The sequence below is a fragment of the Neopsephotus bourkii genome, unplaced genomic scaffold, assembly GCF_033783945.1.
Source record: "Neopsephotus bourkii isolate Nb327-2 ecotype Australia unplaced genomic scaffold, CSIRO-AGI_Nbou_v1 NB_753, whole genome shotgun sequence".
Taxonomy (NCBI): Eukaryota; Metazoa; Chordata; class Aves; order Psittaciformes; family Psittacidae; genus Neopsephotus; species Neopsephotus bourkii.
Genome location: NW_026901251.1, coordinates 2,976,120 through 2,996,690, shown reverse-complemented (window position 1 = coordinate 2,996,690; position 20,571 = coordinate 2,976,120). Strand labels below are relative to the sequence as shown.

At 39.8% G+C, this 20,571-nt stretch overlaps 1 protein-coding gene across 1 annotated transcript; it reads right to left on the bottom strand.

Moving 5' to 3' along the window:
* Positions 1 to 13,200: 13,200 nt before the first annotated feature.
* LOC133212955 (opsin-5-like) lies at positions 13,201 to 19,210 on the bottom strand. Its single transcript, XM_061354823.1, has 5 exons — positions 19,123 to 19,210; positions 17,541 to 17,703; positions 16,390 to 16,517; positions 15,515 to 15,849; positions 13,201 to 13,812 (listed from the first exon to the last, which is right to left on the bottom strand). Exons 1-5 carry the CDS (start codon positions 19,208 to 19,210, stop codon positions 13,201 to 13,203), a joined length of 1,326 nt encoding a protein of 441 aa, XP_061210807.1.
* Between the last annotated feature and the right edge of the window lie 1,361 nt (positions 19,211 to 20,571).

Genomic DNA, 20,571 nt, shown 5'->3' with positions numbered 1-20,571 from the left:
AAGTCAGGCAGGTTACCTGTGGAAATGTGCTTTACAGACATCTTTCATACTCCACCTTGTTTTCTGCCAACATACTTGGCAGGGTAAAGAACTGCTGAGAGACTGGAAGATTTCTGATGTTTTGTATCCAGATAAACCAACCATCTGAACTGCTTTGGACCTGTAGCGCTTCAAATTCTCTAGTCCCCAACTCCAGGAAAAAAGAGAAATGTCATTTCATTGAGAATTGCAGAGCTATTGGGAATGCTTTCTGAAAAACGACCATGAGAAGAAATTAGCATCTTATTCACCCCATTTTTCACTTTCATCTCTGTTATGAATATCAGTTATTGAATAGGCTGTCTGTAGGCCTATGTATTGGGTTTGAGTGGCACAGTTTTGGTACTGGGAGAAAAGCTGTTATGTGTTTGCATGACCAGGTTTTGGTAGAGGGAGGGCTACAGGAGTGGCTTTGGTGAGAAGCTGCCAGATTTCCCCATGTCTGATGGAGCCAATGCCAGCTGGCTCCAAGACAAACTCACCACTGGCCAAGGCCGAGCCCCTCAGCAACAGTGGTAATGCCTCTGGGATTACATAGCTAAAAAGGGGGAAAAAGCCTGTGCAGCTTCACAGAGGAGTGAGAATATTTGAGAGCAACAGCCCTGCAGAAACCAACATCAGTGCCGAAGGAGAGGAGGAGGTGCTCCAGGCGGTAGAGCAGAAGTTCCCCATGGTGCAGACAATGATGAGGCAGGCTGTGCCTCTGCAGCCCATCGAGAAGAAAAAGCAGGACAATTAGCCAAAGGCAATTCAGAAAAAACTCAGTCTAGAGTGACTGATACACAAATGTCCTGGACTGGAGACTTTATTCATGGCTACTGGCCTTTTGGATACTGTAAGTTTTGGTGGATATCAAAGAACATGTGTTTCATTCTCCAGGGGGAAAAAATTACAGGTTTGACTGTAGAAATTAATCAGCAGCCTCTAGATTTAACTGTCATGTTTTAAAACTGTAATGCACATACTTTATAAAGATAATGAGATAATTTAACTGGGAAGAACATCTGCAATGACATTATACCAATTTACCCTTTTTTATACTTCAGAGAAATCACAAACTCAGTCAACATCTCAGCAGGGCTGATTCATAGCTTTCCAAAACAGTGTGTCATCTGTAACTGGTGTACAACCTGGGAATGAAAATACTCAAAATGTCCAAATATTTTGACAGGTCTTTACATACTTTAAATACCTTCCCAGTTTGACATAAAATCACTGTTTCTCTTTGAAGACTATATTCTTCCATATAGTGATTGTAAGTTTTGTTTACTACTTTTTTATGTACTTCGCCTGCATTTAAGAATGCCTCCTTCCAAGAATACCATGGAAGACACTGCCAAAAACTATACTAAGTCAAGTCAGAGTCCATCAGCCACGTTTCTCTAATTCACGAGGCCACCCACCTTGTCAGGAAATTAGACTATTTTGTTATGCTCTGTTCTCAATAAACCCATTTCATCACCTTGCAAATCAAGATTAGTAATTTGAGCAAAATCTTTCTGGTGATAAAAGTCCAGCTGCCTAAAAAACACAGAAAGTTATGGACCTTCTGCCTTTTAAAAATGCATTATGTTGATCCTTTTCCAGTCTTCCAAGACCTTCCCTGTCCTCTGTTAATTCTCCAGATAAGTGCTAGTGGTTCACAGACTATATTGACTTCTTCTTTTAATTCCTTTATAAGATGCTTTTTAATATTGCTTTGCCAATAAACTGTAACACATGTCCATTAGCTAAATGTACTTGATTCTGCTCTTCAGCTTCTTGTGGACTTATCTGCTTCCATAACCATTTAGTTAGAAGTATCTGACTGCATTTAATTTTTGTGAAGACTGAAGCGAAGAAATAATTGAATTCTTCAACAATCTTTGCTTCCCCTCTTATCTGTGCTTTTCTTTTTGCTAAGGACCACTACTTCTTTTGCTTCTTTTTCACTTCTAACAGGAACTTTTCCATTTGTTCTTCTCTCACTATCTGAGGTCTGCTACACATCTCTGCTTTCTTTACATTACTGAATTATTCCTTCATAAACACAGCTTATTTTAACTTCTGATATATCTTTCTGATATTTAGGTCTGTCAGGTTCAGATTTATGCCAAAAATTCCCTCCCTGACAAACTCATAGATGTGCTGTTTCTTTTAAACACATTCTCCTTATTCTATTGCTATTCCTATGTAAAATTCTATCTAAAAGCCCCAAAATAATGACTAAAAACCCATTATATTCAACATACACTTTTTTCTCCTGTGGTACTTTAATTAATTCCTGCTTATTACTCAAGACCACACAGAAAATAGCTTAACCTCATAAAATATCCTCCATAGTTTGAAAAAGACTTTAGGGCCAACTTGTTTTGAAAAATGTGTTCTCTTAATTTTTTTATTTCTCAACTGGTTCAAAGCTTTTAATTCACTTAATGCTGTAGGTTTGTCAGTTCAAGCTGAATCAAACACTTTCCACTTCTTCCCAAATAGGTGGCTTGTAGCCAGTTTCTTACCACAACCTTAAACATGTTCATTTCTATCTACATTCAATGTTATCAACAAGCCTTTTCTCACTGAGATACAAACCAGGTATTGTTAATCTTGACACAGAGCACAAATCTCTCTTATTCTTCTGTCATTCCTTCCCCCCAAAGCATCACATTTTTATGCTGATAATCTAGTCCTGCAGACTGATTGTGCTACTTCTCTGTGATCCAGTTATGTCATACCTTTCATTCTGGATTCTTCTCATTTGCCAGTGTGTGCAGAAGCATCTACACACACTGGGGAATAACACCTACAGGAATGAGGGGTTTATCCCATGATGGAACCAGGGGAGCTGCCTGCAATTCCCCTCTCCAGTTTTCCCCCAGTGGTTGAGCCTAGATTTAGATTTAGCTAACAGTGAAAAAACAGTGTATGAGGAGGTTCTTTTTCACTACATGAAAACATCCAGTGTTCAGTATATTAAACATACAAAGTAGTTTGAACATCCACTAGCTTCTAATGTCCACATTTAACATGGAATTGAAAAAAAGTCTGCTTTGAAAAGTGCATAGTGCTCTAGGAATGCCCATGTTGCTTTCGAGGTAAGACATAAGGCAAACCTGGAACCATGGCATCTCACAAAGTATGCAAAATGCTGCATATTGGAGCATTTGCTCTTGCATTGGGGCACACCAGTAGTGGGGTACTAAACAGCCTGGATGCTCCCAGCACCACTCAGCCTGTTTGTCTGCAAGCTCTGCACAGACACTTCTGTGAGGAATCATCAAAGAAATATAGGTTAATGACAGATAGATATGAGAGAATGCTGTGATTCTTTGCAGTCCCAAGGCTGACACTGAAGAGCAGCAGAGAGTTACTCTTCAGTAAACCTCAAAACCTTAAGCCAGGGGCTGTTATTTGTGTCCAGAGCAATTTACTTTTGTAGTAATATCAGTACACAAAGTGTTGCTGAGACAGGCATTGTTATACCAGCAAAGTTTAATTTTGTATAGTAAAACCATCATATAATTTCCAATAAATGATATTCAGTACAAGGTTTAAGAGAGATAGAAGTCACCTAGCATAAGTGGTTTCCAAATTAAGGTTACAAAGAAGTAAGAGTTACATACTGTCCATGTCACAGAATTAGTTCAATATCTGCAGTTTCAGCAGACTTAGGTACTCCATCCTTTACAGTGCATGCATTATCCTACCACATCATCTCAGGTTGTGTACATTTCTATTCCATCTTCCCCTGTTTTCTCAGAAGATGCAAATGCCTGTATGTTTTATGAACCATTTCACACAGAAGTGAATCCTTCAAAAAGAACTTCAAATTATATTTTTATTATTATACTAATTTAGTACCTCTTGGTAGAATTTGGCATAGTTACATTTTGACAATGATGTTTGTTGTAGGTAATTGCCATTGTTTTCCTCTAAAGACAATTAAAAGCTTATACGTCAGGTCACACTGCAGTGGTAGAGGGAGACCACCAGATTTCCCAAGGAAACATTTATGTAAATATGGCTTTTCAGAGGAGCTGGGCTTCAGCTATCCCATTTAGAGTAATAGTCCACCTGCTGTAAATACATTTATATGCTGCGTAAGTTACTGGAGAATTTTTAGACTGTCATCACAGTTGCTTTAAATGTTGGTTAACTCAAGCCAGTGGCCAAGAGTCCTGCAATGGTCAGAGCCAGCCAACATAATTCAGACAAGCTTCTAAGATGCTCCAAGCTCTTTCCAAATTAAGGAGGATCAGTATATCCAAAGGGCTGAAGAGGCAGCCCTCCCTTCCTGTGCTAAGCAGATACTGATGCCAGAGCCTTGGACCATTCCTATGTACCAGACTAAAGGATTGTGATGGATTGGTGAAAATGCACAGCTTCTGAGCTCTTTCTTTCACCCTATCTTACTGCCAGGGGAATTACAATTGCCTACAGCCAGAAAAGCATAATAGTGGAAAAGGTTCTTCCTCTTCCTTCACTTCTAAAATATCAACATATCCTTTGACGTATAGTGGAAACGAAAATAATTAACACTGCTAATAACATACAATTCAGCCCCTTTGGATTACCTGCAGTATAACCCTGATTTAAAATCGTTGATAGGTAGAATGATGTGGAAAATATGGTTCTGCAGAGGTCTGAAATATATGAGTGATTTAATCTCCAATGAGCCCGTGATAACCTTCGAAATCTCCAGAGTAAATTAAGCCAACCCAATACATAACATCTATTCACATACCTAAGAACTGCATACCAAATCCACGCTTCTTTAACATAGCAGCTTGAAATAGTCACTCTATGCAGAGGTAACCAGTTCAGGAATATGTCTCAGAGGCAGGGTAAATGTACAGTCATTCAAGATGCAGATAACAATTCTACAGACCTGGTTTGCACTCTTGTAAGACTTTGGAAGTCAGTGAGGATATGTTCCTCCTCTTTAACACTGAAATGGACTAGCCAAGTCTTACAGTTTTCCCAGCATGCAAGTGTTGGGATTTTCTAGGCACATAAAATCCCCAGGCTTTCAAATCAGAAATGTATTGATAAAGTTTTAACAAATACAAGAGATGAATCAAGCTTTTGTGGCAGACCTTAAAGGCAGAGGGGTTTTGTACTCAGCTTAGGCGGTCTGCAGTTCTTGCCAAGAAAAAATTCCTGCTGATCTCCTTTGAGATCTCACATATTCCTTCTTTATACATAACAGCCCACCTAACAGGATAGAGATTTTAAATCCTCCACTCATACTGAAAGAAAAGACATTGTCTTAATTTCTCTAACTCAGTATTCAAATACTGACTACTGAGTCATATTTCCAAAGGAATTCACAAGGGAAAAACATGTTCTTCACTTTTTGTTATTGAAACTAGATAAATAACGAATACATAACTAAAATGGTTTTCTTTTTTTCAGTCTTGTTGCAGTTTTTAGTGTATTACATAGATCACTCAGCAGCTTAATGGTTTGCTTCACCTTTCTAACTAGCTGTGACCACTCTCATGTACCATAGCCTATACAGCTTTTTAGTACTGGATGATACTTAAGTTCACTATGGAAACATTCAGAAGACATAGTGTTACAAAAAAGGGAAATAACAGTTTTGTAACATAAGTCATAATGAGTCTGTCTTATGTCAGACAGTACAGTCTGTACAGTGAGAACATCCTTCCTTCCTTCCTTCCAATTCTCTTTTTCTTTTTCTTAGCTATATCCATTGAATACTGATACAAGAAAGCTGGCACCCATTAATGCATTTGGGCCAACACAGCAATCTGGCAGTGCAGACTGAGTGGCAAGAGGAAGACCACAAATGGAATCATAGAATTGTTTAGGTTGGAAAAGACCTTTAAGATCAAAAAATCCAACCATTAACCCAGCACTGCCAAATCCATCCAAGTCTCTAAGTGCTACATCTACACATCTTTTAAATACCTCCTGGGATGGTGACTCAACCACTGCCCACTGCAGCCTGCTCCAGTGCTTGAAGACTCTTTCAGTGAATAAATTTTTCCTAATATCCAATCTAAACCTCCCCTGGTGCAACTTGAGGCTAGTTCCTTGTGTCCTATCACTTGGTACCTAGAAAAAGAGGCTGACACCACCTTGATACAACCTCCTTTCAGGTAGTTGTAGAGAGTGATAATGTCTCCCTTGAGTCTCCTTTGCTCCAGGCTAAAAAATTCCAGTTCCCCCAGTCACTCCCCCATCAGGCTTGTGCTTTAGACCTTGCACCAGCTTTGCTACCCTTCTTTTAACATGCTGTAGGTGGGGAGATGATGATTGAAAGAAGCAGAAAAAAATCAGATCCTATTCAGTTGGGCTGGGTAGGGACCAGACTTAAAAGAAAATAGGACCTAATCGTGTACTCTCTGGGAAATCAGTCTGCCTTATGATTTGGTTAACAACTTGGTTTCACTGGCCTGGTCAAACTGGGTTTATCTGGGAGTGCTGTTAATTTTGATCTGCTGAGCAGGCAATGCTCTGGTGTGGGCATTGCGGGAGCTTAAATCTGCTGTAGGATTCCCCCTGCCTCACAAAGCAGCCAGCTGGCAAGGTGGGCAAAATTCACCTGGAAAATCCACATTCAGAGAAGACTTCACAATGTCACTGCTTCAAGAAAACTGAAAAGAATAGCATGACGAAACTGTTATTATGCAGTTTTAATACCACAGATATCCTGACTCAGGACTATTTTGTAGGGGAAGATGGAGAAAATCCATTTGTAACTGGGAGTGGAACCAATAGAAGTAAGAACTGAAAAGAATAAAATATTTTGGGAGCAGAAATCACCTACATCAAGCTGTGCAGAATGCTTCCTGATATGCTGGGCCTGAAACAAATGTTCCCTGCAAAAGAATTTATACGGATTTTTTGTCTTCCAGCTTTCTGGCTCTGCTGTCTGCTGGAGATGGAGCCAGGGCTGCAGGAACCCCCTCCCCAGGCAATTAGGCTATTTGGGGTTGGCCAGATGTAGAAAGATGTTTAAAACCCAGCTGCAGTGAGTTGGAGTGGGGAAACCACGGACTGGACAGTGAATGAAAAATGAAGTGTTTTTAAGCTACACTTAACTAGTTTTTTAAAACAGGCTAGTCATTTCTGTTGTACACTTCTGTGCACCAGAGATTACCCCGACTGCAACCACAGTCCATAGAGAAGCTGTGTTCATGCATGTAGAAGTGGAAAAATTACCTGAAGGAAAAGCGTCATTTTCCCTGAACAGCAGATAATCAGCATTCAGCAGCAGCCTTGTCTCGGCATGAAGCCTGAGAGGAAGCGGAGTGTCGTAGCAGAGAAATAAGATAATTGAAAAGGAAAACGTTTCTGCACTCAGGATGACTTCTGCCAGTCTTTCTGAACTAAATCTCAACAACTGAGTGGCAGACAGTGTCTGCCAGTGTCTCTCTGTCAATGGAATAGGTTGGCCCTGACCCTTTTCAGAAATTGAGACACATCAAACAAAAGGCAACAAGACTCATCCTCATTTCAGCTCACCGCTATTAATTTTATGGTGTGACTCCTCCAAATAACAGATGCATAGCCAGAGCTGTGCCCAGATTCCAAGTGACGAGAGACCAGTTTCCAGCACCTTGACTCCTTTAATTACACCAACAAGTCTCCTGAAATCTCTGCTGTGGTTCTTCATCTGAAACAAAATGCAGACGATTCTCAATAGCGTCTGTTGAGCTGAGAGGAACGAGAGGATTAATTAGTTGCAGTTCATAAAACAATAAGATTAAAATCCATGAGTAACTGCAAAGTGTAATTGGCAATAACAATGCAACCACCACAGCGCAAGAAGGACAGGATTGGTCCCAGATATTTTACATCTGGAAAAAAATATACTGATTGCACTAAGACCATGGACCAGGGACAAGGCCACTGGGTGGCTCTTCAACTCTGATGACCTCAGCAGCTGCCTGCTTCTCCCCAGAGCTGGTGTCCCAGCAGAGGAGCAGTTCTTCAGCAGAAGAGCATCACCTCTAAATCTCCAGGAGTCCAGTGGTCTCAGTGGGTCTCACCAAAGAGCACTAGGGCATCCTTCAGCTACCTGGGAGCTAGCTCTGCTCCTGGGACCTGTGAGGTGTCCTCTGGAGGAGGCAACATGCAGCAGATAGTGCAGTTTTAACCCTTCCCCTGCCAGACCCCCCCAGTTTGGTGAGCACTGTGAGTTACTGGATGGCAGGGCCACTGTGCAGCTGCCCCCAGCACCTTCTCAGGCACCCTCAGACTTTAAACATCACTCAAGGGCAAAGGATTCATCTGGCTTGACATCTTCTGAATGGTACCAAATCACCCTTAGGATTCCAGATGGGGAAAGTCAAAGCCTTTCCTTGCAAAACTGCTGTATTAAACAATTTCGACATTTACAACAGTGTTTCCCCACCATCACCCAAAACATTCTTTGCTTTCACCTATCTCACAGTTGGATTTTATAATTCACTGCAAAATATATCCCATCCATTATAGTCTCTTTTTTGGTGACAATGTACCCTTCTGTCTCGTTGTCACATTACTTGCACTGTTTGAGCATACAGAACAGATCCAAACTACAGCTCCCACTTGCTTATACAAAGACTGTATGCAAAAAGTCTATTTCTAGCCTTCCTAGGGGCACTAAAGTTGTAGTGCCCCTACAGAGGGCACTACATGATGCCCTATGTAGTGCCCCATGTCGATCATAGATTGCCTGTCCAAAGAGCCTCTCTTGGTTTTTCTTTCCAGATGTCCTTTACCCATGATATGACAGGAGAAACATCGCCGAGATCCTTGTTAAAAACTCATCACTAAGAAGAGGCATATTTCTCTTACAGAGGGACAACAGCAGGAGAAGCTTATACTGCATCAATGCCTTTACTGCTTCTCTCTACAGATGGTATTTTTGTCTAAGGGGGAAAAAATAATGGGGAAATCCCAGCCTCCCTTCCAACCTCGTTGCAAGAACACATCACCTTGGCAGGTTCGCTAGAGGAAGCTTTTACAGTACCTTGCTAAAATAGAGCCAGAGTCAACAAGAAAAAACAACACAACAGGTAGCACGTGCTTCTGGCCTCCACAGACCAGTTGAGTCCTGATAATGATCGGAAAAACAAGAGCCATCAGTCACAGAGGTTTGACACCGCACACAGAAACTGGGCTGTTCACAGCTTTTTACTACTCTGGTGGGTGCAATAGGAGTGCCAGCTGCCTGCTGCAGAGCTCTCCAGGGATGCTCTGGGTGCCAGGGAGTGGGGAGGAGGGGAAAAAAGACTGGGAAAAGAAATAGAAAACTGGGGGAAGGCAGAGAGTGGAGCAGAGAAGGAAGGAGAGAGCACAGCAGGGAAGGACACAGTGGAAGGGAGTAAAAGTGCCACAGGAGGAGCAAAAAGGTGGCAGAGAGATTATGAAGAGCTTTTTTGGCTGAGGTAGACCAGCTAGCTCACTTGCTTTCTACAACCCCTGGCAGAACTCTCCTTCCATCACTGTCCAGCACATGGCTTAAACAGCAAGCATAATGCTCCACAGACATGTCATATCAACAGCCTGCAGCACACATTGCCTGTGCACAGTGGGTACAGAGCAAAGCCAAGAGCAGCACAAGCCTCTCCGCACTGACTCCAGGCAAGCTCCTCAGCCTTCCTGCAACAGTGAGAAAAAACTTAGTGTTTCTCACTTGGTTTGAAATCCTTCACATGCACAGGACAAAACATTTTCCACCACAGAACATACCATCCCCTCTAAGACAAAGTCATAAATTAATGCAAGACAGGTATCTACAGAGTGGAGCAAAGGTGCTATGATCATGGAGCACTTCCAGTTCCTGCTGTTCTGGCCCAAGAATTAGCTGTCCCCAACCCAGAGCCACCAGCTCTATCCTGCTCTCCTCAGCTCAGCCATCTGAGCCCCCTCATTCCATCAATCTGAGAAAAGAGGGACTCTTTTGCACATTTTCAGTACTAGGTCTTTGGTTAAGTAATATGCATGCAATTAAGTCAAGTCACCTGTTACCATGCAAATATCTCCAACCCTTCCACTTTAAGTGTTGTATTCTGTGTACTTAAATACATTGTCAGCAACAAACAAGTTCATTATCCAGGTGAGAATAAATTTTATTGTTTTATCTTTAAAAACAAATATTATGTTTATATATTTTTTTAATTCCAACAATCCTTTAATTCTTTCATCAGATCCTAATGTATAATAATAGAGTCCCCCACAGTTAGTGGTATTTGATGCATGCACTTACTGGAAGTAATTTAACACTAATTATGACAAACAACAGATGGGAAAATCCAAAAAACTGGCAGGTTTGAAAAGCTTTTTGGAGACTTTGGTTGTTACAAAAACATTACCTGTACAAGAGGAAAACCTTTCCCTTCCACATAGTGGGAACCTGGTCTGAGTGCCTGCCTTTTTAATTGTCCAACATGTAGGGAATTCTCTGCACAGGCAAGGTGTTCTTCCCATTAACTTATAAAAGGAGGTGGCATGGATTCCACAGTCATCCTTAAAACATTACATGTTCTAGTCAAAGTTGAATGTAACCTTCTGTGCAAATGTTTTACTCTGTACTTGGAGCTGATAGCCAGGTTCAGACAGTCCAATGCCAACTTGAGGGGACCTAAGACGATACAGGTTTTTTTCCTCACATTAACAGAAATTACAAAAATGCATGCTCACGTCAAGTACAAGTCAGCCTTGGCTCCCACTATAGGGAATGCGAAGTTGAAAGTCACTATAAATCTAGGCATGGAGACTCCAAACTTCCCGATTTCCCTATGTAGGTGTATTAGAAATATTATATTTGTGGCTTAGACTACTAGCTCATAATGAACTGACCACAACCCCCATTCCTCATCCCTCTGTGAGGGGAGGAGGTAGAAAAAAAATAGGAGTAATGTTAAACCCAGGAAGAAGGGAGGGGTGAGTTGAAGGTGTTTTAAGAACTGGGCTTTTTTCTCATTATCCCACTCTGATCTGATTGGTAATAAATTAAGTTCATTTTTTCCCATTTTGACTCTGTTTTGCCTGTGACAGCAATTGCTGGGTGAGCTCTCCCTGTTCTTATCTTGACCCACGAACCTTTCATTATATTTTCTCTCCCCTGTCCAGCTGATGAGGGGAGTGACAGAGTGTCTTCAGTGGGCACCCACCACAGATGCATGTTACAGCTGGGATTTCAAGAATCTGTATGGTAGCTGGGCATGCAGACACCCCCGACAATGCAGGTTATAACCTCTAGTCTTATGATAGTGTGGAATTTTTAGGTTTTGCAAGGATATGCCAGTTAAAATCCCCAAACACACACCTTTGTAAGTCCTCCAGAGATTTATCTAGCTTTGTGTACTGACACCAATGGGACTTAAAGTGGGAAGGACCAGATGACCTCTAAATGTAGCTTCTACTCTTATTTTTCACTGATTCACTACCTGAAAAGGTCAGCATTGCCTAAAGGCCCTCAAAGCCTGATCCCTCCTCACCTGAAGTCAGAGACAGCAGTTGCAATACTGGCAGCTCCACAGAACTAAGTTCCTGTTTCTGTTGCACTGCTGACCTCTATGTCTTGGGAAGTCTTAGAGAAAGCACACACTAGAGGACTTTCTTCAGTCCACCTGCCTTTTATGTTAGGGTTTTTTTCAGAGTTCCTGAACAAACACGGTATTTTTTGTCTTAGGGTGTATGTCTTTTCTGTAATGCTCTGTAAACATTTTGTGCTCCTCATCAGGTCATGTATTTTGAACATACATTCATCTGTGGAAATACAATTAAATGTATCAATTATTGCTCATACACAAAATCATTGAGGATTAAAGCAGGCTTGGTGGTGGGCAGGTAAGAGCAGTATAAAAACATGACAGAAAACTATATCCCAAGTAAATATGTCAAATAGCAACCAAAATTCCATTAAAGTGGTTAGTTGGGGATTCTCACAGAGTTTAACACAGCTATCCCTTTTTCAATCAGGTACATTTTCTTCAAGTCACCAGAGAAACAGCAGCAAAACGTGCTGTTGATGAATCATTATGACTACAAAGATACAGGTATTCCCCTGAGGTTTTGGTACTGTTTCTCAGGGAGTATAGGATGCACTGGCCATGCAGATGGCCTTGAGGGGAAGACTGCCTTATTTCCCAAAGTAACCCCAGATGGAAAACAAAGCTACAATCACCTTTAATAACCAAGATATGGTAATTTTTGCTGTAGCCTTGTCCAGATGAGAGCCTGGCACCTCCAGCATGTCCTTGCACTCACAGTGGCAGCATCAGAGGACATGGTGCTTCTGGCAAGTCACAAAACAGAGCAGCAGTTCAAACAAATCCTCCTTAACCAGTAAAAGCAACCATTTTGAAAGCTCTTTCTCCAACACCACTTCATTTTCTTCTGCTTACAAGGGAAGAAAAAGGAGCCCAAGAACAAAGGAAATAAGAGACATGTTTATTCTTACTCTGCAACATTGTCCTTGTAAGCCAAATTCAAGAATTCCTGGAAGATTGGGATCTTCATATAGGGTATCTTTCACAGGTTTTGGTGATTTGCACAAGCAGAGATTTTTGCCCCTTATAAGGTATTTCTGGGCCAGACTTTCAGCCGCTTAATTTCAAGTTCCTATTCAGGAAACTCAGAATAATAAATAATGTCCCAGGGCAAGTTCTAAAATTACATAAAAATGTAAACAAAACTTACATACTGTCTTGACTCACTAGAAATATTTTGATTTTATTCATGTGGAACAAGGTCAGAACCTGCCTGTTCATCTCAAAGCAAGGAACAAAGTGACCTATACCTCCCAGCAAATGCAACATATGCTGCCATTCAGCATCACTTGTTGGAAAATAGGCCTGTTATTCAGAATTTTTCTTTTCAGTTGCTGTAACAATTGAACCAACAGGAGTTTGCCCTTTTAAAACTCTATGTTGAATTATTTCTTTTAACCAGACAGAATATAAGATGTACATAGTCTAGTAAGAGGAATAACACTTAATGAAGAACTTCTCAATGGTTAGTGTATTCTCTCGAAAACGGAGTAAAAGTATGTCATGAAATGCAGAGAGGATTTGTCTGTTCATCATGTGAACACAGCACAATGTTTGGCATAGAAAGAGTCACACAGCATTTATACCATGTCAATGACGTAGAACGTGTCCCATGAAAGAGTATGAGGAAAATATAAGAACAGCACTGCCAGAGGGCTTCATGCAAGGAGCTCTAGAGGTCTGTGAATGTATGACAGACAGGTACTGCTTCCAAGGCGATCTCCAAGGAACTGATTGCAGTGCTTTTTCCTCCCGACACAACCACCTTTACTGACTTCTTATTGTTCTGTCTCACTTCTGCTTGGAGGTTGCTCTCCAAGGACACAGTTTCTTGAGGAGGGCGTTCCATATCACTTAGGCTTCCCTGGCAGCGTTTTGGATAGCCTTGAAAGCACTCGAAACTATCGTTGCACTTTGCATGGGAGAAATAAGAACATTCTTCCACAATTGGCAGAGAAGTACAACTGGATTCGGTTTTGCCCTTAAAAGTTCTGTGGGTGGTGTCCATAGTTGATCCGTAGTTCTGCGGTGCCTTGACAGAAAACCAGCTCCTGATGAACAGCTGTTGAAGAACTGTGAAATCTTTGGCAATGGTCTTTCGGAAATTGGGCTTCAGGAGAAGATAGATAACTGGATTGTAGAGTGTGGAGGACTTTGCAAAGACAGCTGGCACAGCAAAGGCTAATGGAGGAATCTTATCTATTGATCCAAAAACTGCCCACATGGCAATGACTGCATAAGGGCTCCAGGCAGCAAAAAAACCAATACATACAGCAACACTCAGCTTGCAGAGAAAAGGACAAAACAGCAAGTTAAAATTTGCACACATGAGGAAAATAGCCAACAAAATAATAAAAATACCATCTGATTAAACCCCTTTGTTAAAAGTCTCCCCCAAGTCTTCACCACAGGTCAGCTGCTCCCCAAATGTGCATTTTCTTGCAACTTAATTCTGTCTGAAACCTACTTCTACCTGAAACTTTCAGAGAACAAAAGCCACACATAAACAGCAAGGAGAAAGGTTCATAAGTGAATATGACTTTCACACTGTGAGACAGTTTAACTACCCAATTTCATTACATCTCTATGTGATTGATTCAATTATCTCTATGCTATATATGATGGACAGATGTCAGTTCTGGCCTTGGATTTCCGCCTATGAAGGTGACACTACCTAAGGCAGCAGTCACCTGTACATCACTACACGATGAGACCTGGAGAGGACAGCAGGCATGCTGGATTACAGCCAAGCCTTTCTGTAATTTCACTCTAATCTTGAGCCCAGCATCTCTAATAGAAGTGAAGAGTCATATTGCCTACTTTTATCCTCAGCCCGTAAATACACAGCTACTAAAATTGCACTAACAGCAAACTGTATAGAACACAAGGAAATCAAGCATAACGTTGTGTGTCTGATTGAGGAACAACGTGATGATGTGGCTTAAAAAAATATGTTCAGGACTCATATAAAAGCAAAAAAAAAACCACAACCAACAACAAAACAAATGTTGCTATGGACACTATTCCAAAAAGCACTAAAGTAACTCATTACAGTTTATAGCAAGTACAGCCAAAGGTTTACAACTCAAAATCCCTTAGAGTTAACAAGATTATTTTAATGAACTGTAATGGACTCTCAGTAATTATTTATTTTACCATGGAAGTAGAAAGAAAAAGAGCTTCATCTCTGAGAGATATCTTTTCATAACTGCACACAGGCATGGAAATTTCTAAGTTTCTTATCAAAGTGACCATCTAGTGTCCTGTGCTCTGAAGCAGTATGAAGAAAAGGCAATGACTTCTTCCTACATCTTGCAAGCCAGATTTTTATCATTTGTGTTTCCACTCAAAGGTCTTACTGACCAGAAGAGTCCCTATAGACTTACTCATTCTACAGGGATGTGAGAAAACCCTGATCACAGGATACAAAGTGTCTTCTACACACCCAGCACACATTATGACTGAGAATTTTAATGTAAATTATGTACTTTGCAAAGTATAAATAATTTCATAACATGTAAAAATTGATGTAAGTGTAGGGATATAGCCATATAATAACTTCCCAAGGTAAGGCAAGAAGTGTGATTCACCCTTGCTCTGCTTCTTAGCCTAGACAGGACTTTACTGTAGCTTGTGAACAATATGATTTGGCATGAAGGAGCTTTCAAAAGTCCTTTTAAGGTTTGCCCTTGTGTGTAGGCAAATCTTATATACAAAAAACTTCTTCAAAATATCTCCTGAAGAGGCAAATAAAAAATATTAAAAATGACAAAAAAATTTTCCCTGTGTTTGTTACTCAAGCACAAGGATAATGCTCACACTCCAAATGTGACACCAAAACTGCACAAGACAATGCTGTTATCCAAAATGAAAATGCATTAAGGACTAATTTTCTTTTCCATTCTTATTCCCTTCTCAGAAACTTTCATGGTCCTTAAATGGTGCTGCCCAGCTGTGCCAAAAAACAGAGACTAACTTTCAAATACCTTGATAGTAATGGTTTGCACACTGCTCATCCTGGCAGGGCCGGAGACATGCTGTTCCACTGCTTTCCTGGATTCTTTCACAGTTACCAGAATAAGAGAGTAGGAAGTCACAATTACTCCGCAAGGGAGAACAAAACAGAAAACAAAGAGGACTAATGTGTAAGACATGGCCATGGCATTTACATTGGTGGAACGCCAGTCAATGCAGCAGGCTGTGCCATATGGCTCTGCTCCATATTCTCCCCAGTGAGCTAAGGGAGAACAAGCAAAAACTGCTGCATAAGTCCAAGCACAGGCTATCAAGATTTGTCCATGTTCTTTCTTGAACCTGTTCCCTAGAAGACACAAAATAATCAGTGAAGAACATTGCTGATGTGTCTGAATGGAGTTTCCCATATGCAGGCAACTGAGCACTGTAAGTAAGTAGGTTAGCTTTACTAGATGTTCAAAATATTATACCATATGGAAGGTTTGTAAGAAAAGGGAATGGTTTGCCACAATCTGCAAAAACATCAAGTAACTGAATTTGCTGATACATCTAGAATACTTAGCACAACATAAATCCTTATAAATAAATCTCAAAATATACCAATAAATGCTGAAAAACTTATTTTATTCAGGCTAGCTTTGGTTTCAGATCAGAACTCTTATTCCATGTTTCCAAATTATCAACCTGACTTAAAAGAGCTTATAAGTAACATCCTGCATACACCTAGGCCTACAGTTAATTTTCAGTGATCGTAGAAATAAGAATTGTTTGACTGGATGTAAAAAGTCTCTTCTATAAAAATACTCTCTAGGATCTACAACCCAAAAATAACAGTCTATATATGTGTGAAAAAATTGAGTAACATAAGACATAAATATTAGCTTACCATAATGTGGAAAACAAATTTTGAGGCAGCAAACAGTGCTCAGTAATGTCAGTGTTGAGAGACTACAGATCCCAAACAGCACCCCACAAAATGCATAGAACAAGCAAATCTGTTTCCCATACAGCCACCTAGCAAACAGCCAAGAAAGTTAATTATTGTATGCAATGCTTCTTTCTTAAATGCAATATTAAATGGTAGAAATAGAGTTGTAGCCTTAAAAATTCAATAAAACTGCATTATAAAGTTATATTTTGGTCAATGATCAACAACAAAGGATATTCTCATTTGAAAAACAGCCACTAAAGTAATCATGATCTGCTTTATTTTTATGATTCACATTTAAGCTATTTTTATAAAACAAATCCTATCTTAATAAGAATAATTCTGAAATTCTGGAAAGAAAAACAAAAATTCTTGTCATGAATGATCATGAATTAATACCAAAATATTACCAACACCATCCTATCCCAAACCCTGCTGAACAACTAGTAAAAGCCAGTTCTGATCTTCCTTCACCTTTCCTACTTCTCTCAAAGGCTTTCATACTGCCTGCATAGCACAAATACTATCTGAGGTCTAGTAATGAGCTCCTAAGCCTCCCTGATTTTAAAAGAAGATCACGACAAATAGATCTTGCATAATGATATAAAGCTGCATTCATGTGGATAAAGGGGAGAGAGTGTGGAAGGAAAGACAAAGCTCCACATTCAAAGTGCTGTTCCAAAAATTAATCTAGAACTTTATGTTTCTACACACCATCACTACCACTACTTTTGGACATAATGAGTAAATTCAGGGTTTTCTTTTTATAGTACTAAATTTCACTGTCCAGTTACAAAAAAAAAAAAAAAAGAAAATGAAGCATTTAACCATCACTTGAGTAATACTACCCACAAAGGATAAATGCAGTCGGAATTGGATACCTTTCAGCCCTGCAGAAATCAGAAAGATAGTAACCTCAAATAGATATGAACACTAATTAACACCAGCAGCCCATAAATCTCCTGTTACAGAGCACACTGCTTTCAATCCCTATATTTAATTCCCACTTTTATGACAAGCAAAGTGGTAGAGTAATTCAGTCTTCATTGCTGACACAGACCCCCAGAGCCTGCAGAGGATGTTAAATATCACATGCATAGTGAACAAACCTGTGTGAAAGGCTGGAGGTTACAGCTAGAGGGTACAATGTCAGAGTCATGCCAAGGTCACTGATGGCAAGATTAATAATTAAATATTCTGCTGGTTTCAGTAGACTCTTTTTCTTGTAGGAGACATATAGGAGAATACTGTTCCCACACACAGAGCATATTCCTACAGAGAAACACAGAATACGGAGGAAAAAGTTACTGTCAGCCATCCATGTTTTTTTTCCCTGCAGAAAATAATGTGCTGTCATCATAGGTAGCATTCATCAGATAAACTTGTCTCTCTCTTATATTTGCAGTTTTCCTTTAAACTACCAGTATCAAAACCTACAGTGGATAAACAAAAGTTAGTCAAGAGCTAGGTGACCATCAGTTTAGAAGGTCAGACAACAACCAAAACCCAGAATTTTAGGGCAGCCTTTCATAGACGCACAAGAACACTTTCAAACGTAAAAGCTTCAGAGGACAAGAGAATGCTGACTGAATGGGAGGGTCCCTTGAATAATGCCATGTGAAATCGAGCTGTTGAAGAAAGACCAAGTGCTTTTGTGAACCTTACTGCCTGTTCTAAAAAGCAGCACTTTGACTGAGGTAAACAAACTGCACAGAGCTCGCAAATCAACATTGGCTTTGGATTACGCCCATAAGAGAATATGCCTCATTTAATCATACTTGTGTAGGGAAAAAAAGGCATAATTTCCCAAATATTCTATAGATTACAGTTCTTCATAAGGAAATGGCAGATTAGGAATTAATGTTAGTGATACTAAATTTCTTTCCATCACTGATCTCCTTAAGCCCATTTAAGATATTTACAATTTAAAATCTTCTGGAGAGAGAAAAGATATTCTTTAATTCTACTCATGCAGAAGTGCAATAATTTTGTTCCAAAGATTTTTTTTCCAAGACTTCAAAAAATATAACTATAAAAAGACAGTAAAAGACAAAAAATTTGTTTTAAAATGATGATTTTCTTTTTTGTTCCATATTTTGTAATTTTTTAACCTTTCAATTATGTTTCAGTCTGATTATCACTTGGTGTCTCTAAAACAAACATTACCTAAGTAGAATCAGGTTAGCTGAGGACAAGCAGCACAGATCATCAGACTATCAGGATATGCTCTCTCACTGCTCCTAGTAAGATTAATTTTAACTAGAACATAAAAGATGTAGCCATATCAGACATATCAGTTATACTAAATATCATCAGTGGCTATATTACAGAAGAATCAATCAACTTTTCCTAGCAAAACCTCTATTTTATTTTGGGGGCTTATTTCCCATGGTGTCTGTTCTTGCCTGGATTACTAGCTCAAGTCCATATACAGTTTTATAGCATTCATCAACTGACATTATAGCCACTCTGGGATCTGATTGTCTATATGGTCAAAGCCATCCCTTTTCTCATGTTTCCATTGTGAAATTCCTGAAGGGAGAGATGGGAAGAGGTTTTATCTGAAACAGGCTTTTTTCCATTTTAAGAGTGTAATTTTTCTTTCAGAAAGAAACAAACTTTACTTTTACAGTCAAGTCTCCTTACCACTTCAGATATGGCCATACCTCTATATCATGAAATCACACTTACCAAATACCATATAACATACTCCGACAAAAATATCAGCTGTCTCTGTTATTTTAGACTGGAATGTTACATTACCAAAAGATGGCCCCATCTGAAAAACAAAACAGGACACAGCACAGCTTTACATGTTTGGCTTTTAAGGCAACATGGGAAACATCAAATTAAAAGAACCTGGAGAAATGAAGTAATCTTCGCAAACAGCTAGAGCACCCCATTCACAGAGCACTTAAACCAACTGTGTTTTAGCTGACTGCTGTGCATCCACATTAAATAATGATCTCATAGCTGCATTTCTTTCCTGGAGTGTAATAAGGCACAGTATCTAAATTCAGCTTGTTCATCTTCCTTACACTTTCCTATAAGCTGCTTATTCTCCCAATGGTCCATCATTTGTTTTTACATAAAACCCTCTTTGCTCAATTCCTATAATACAAGACACCCCCACTGAAACCAAAGGGGCTAAATGTTTGTTCAACAAGTGGTCACACAGGAAGAAGTTCAAGACTCATGCAAAACATTACAGATAATTATATTTTAACTTTTATACCAATATTTGTTGCATTCATTAAGAAAAGCAGTAACAACAAGACTTCACATCAAAAGATTCGGATCCAGCATTTTCTCAGTGACCAGTGCTGCCAGCACGTGACTGCCCTCAAGAGACAGTAACAAAAATAGTGACAGGACATCCATCTACTTTTTTCATGAGGCAACCTATTCACAAACAAAGGCTGAGCTCATACCAGACGTTAGAGCTGGGGTTTCAATCCTCTCTCTTATCAAAGGCAAATTTCATATTTGCTAAAAGGAAAGATATTCTACCATAGAGAACACAGTTCTTCAGCTCATCATGAGCTCTGGAAAGCTACTTTAGATCCTGATTTTGCAAAGCAGTCTGCTGCCTTGTCAGAGGTTGACTTTCTTGGGGTTTACCTGTGTTGTTCTTCGAATGAATTTTGGAGAATCAAATCCCATGCTGAGAAAAAGTGAGTTTTATTCCAAGTGCCCAGTGCTGTCTGGACATAGGCGGTGGAGCATATAAGCCACAACTTCCATATTTCAAGAAATTCATTCAGACATGACAAAACTGGATGGATATCCCCGGTATACGTAGTGTCCCTCATCAAGAAAGCATCCAACCCTACTCCTAACTTAGCTTTGATGAGAGTAGCCCCCACTTCCCTGAGTAGATACAAAAGCTCTCACTCAGAAATGCCAAGATGTTTTTTTGTGTCACTGATAACATGGCTCTTGCTTTTCTCATTTACTTTTCCCCTGTTCCAGTAATATCACACTTTTCACCTGCCACTGAAAATCTCTTAAATGATAATCACTTCAAGGTTGCTGTAGCCTATTTCACTCTAAGAAATTAATACAATCAATAATTCAGCTTTACGCACAAAGTATTTGTGATAATTGCTAGTTACTATTTTATTGCAAACCAGGCTACTG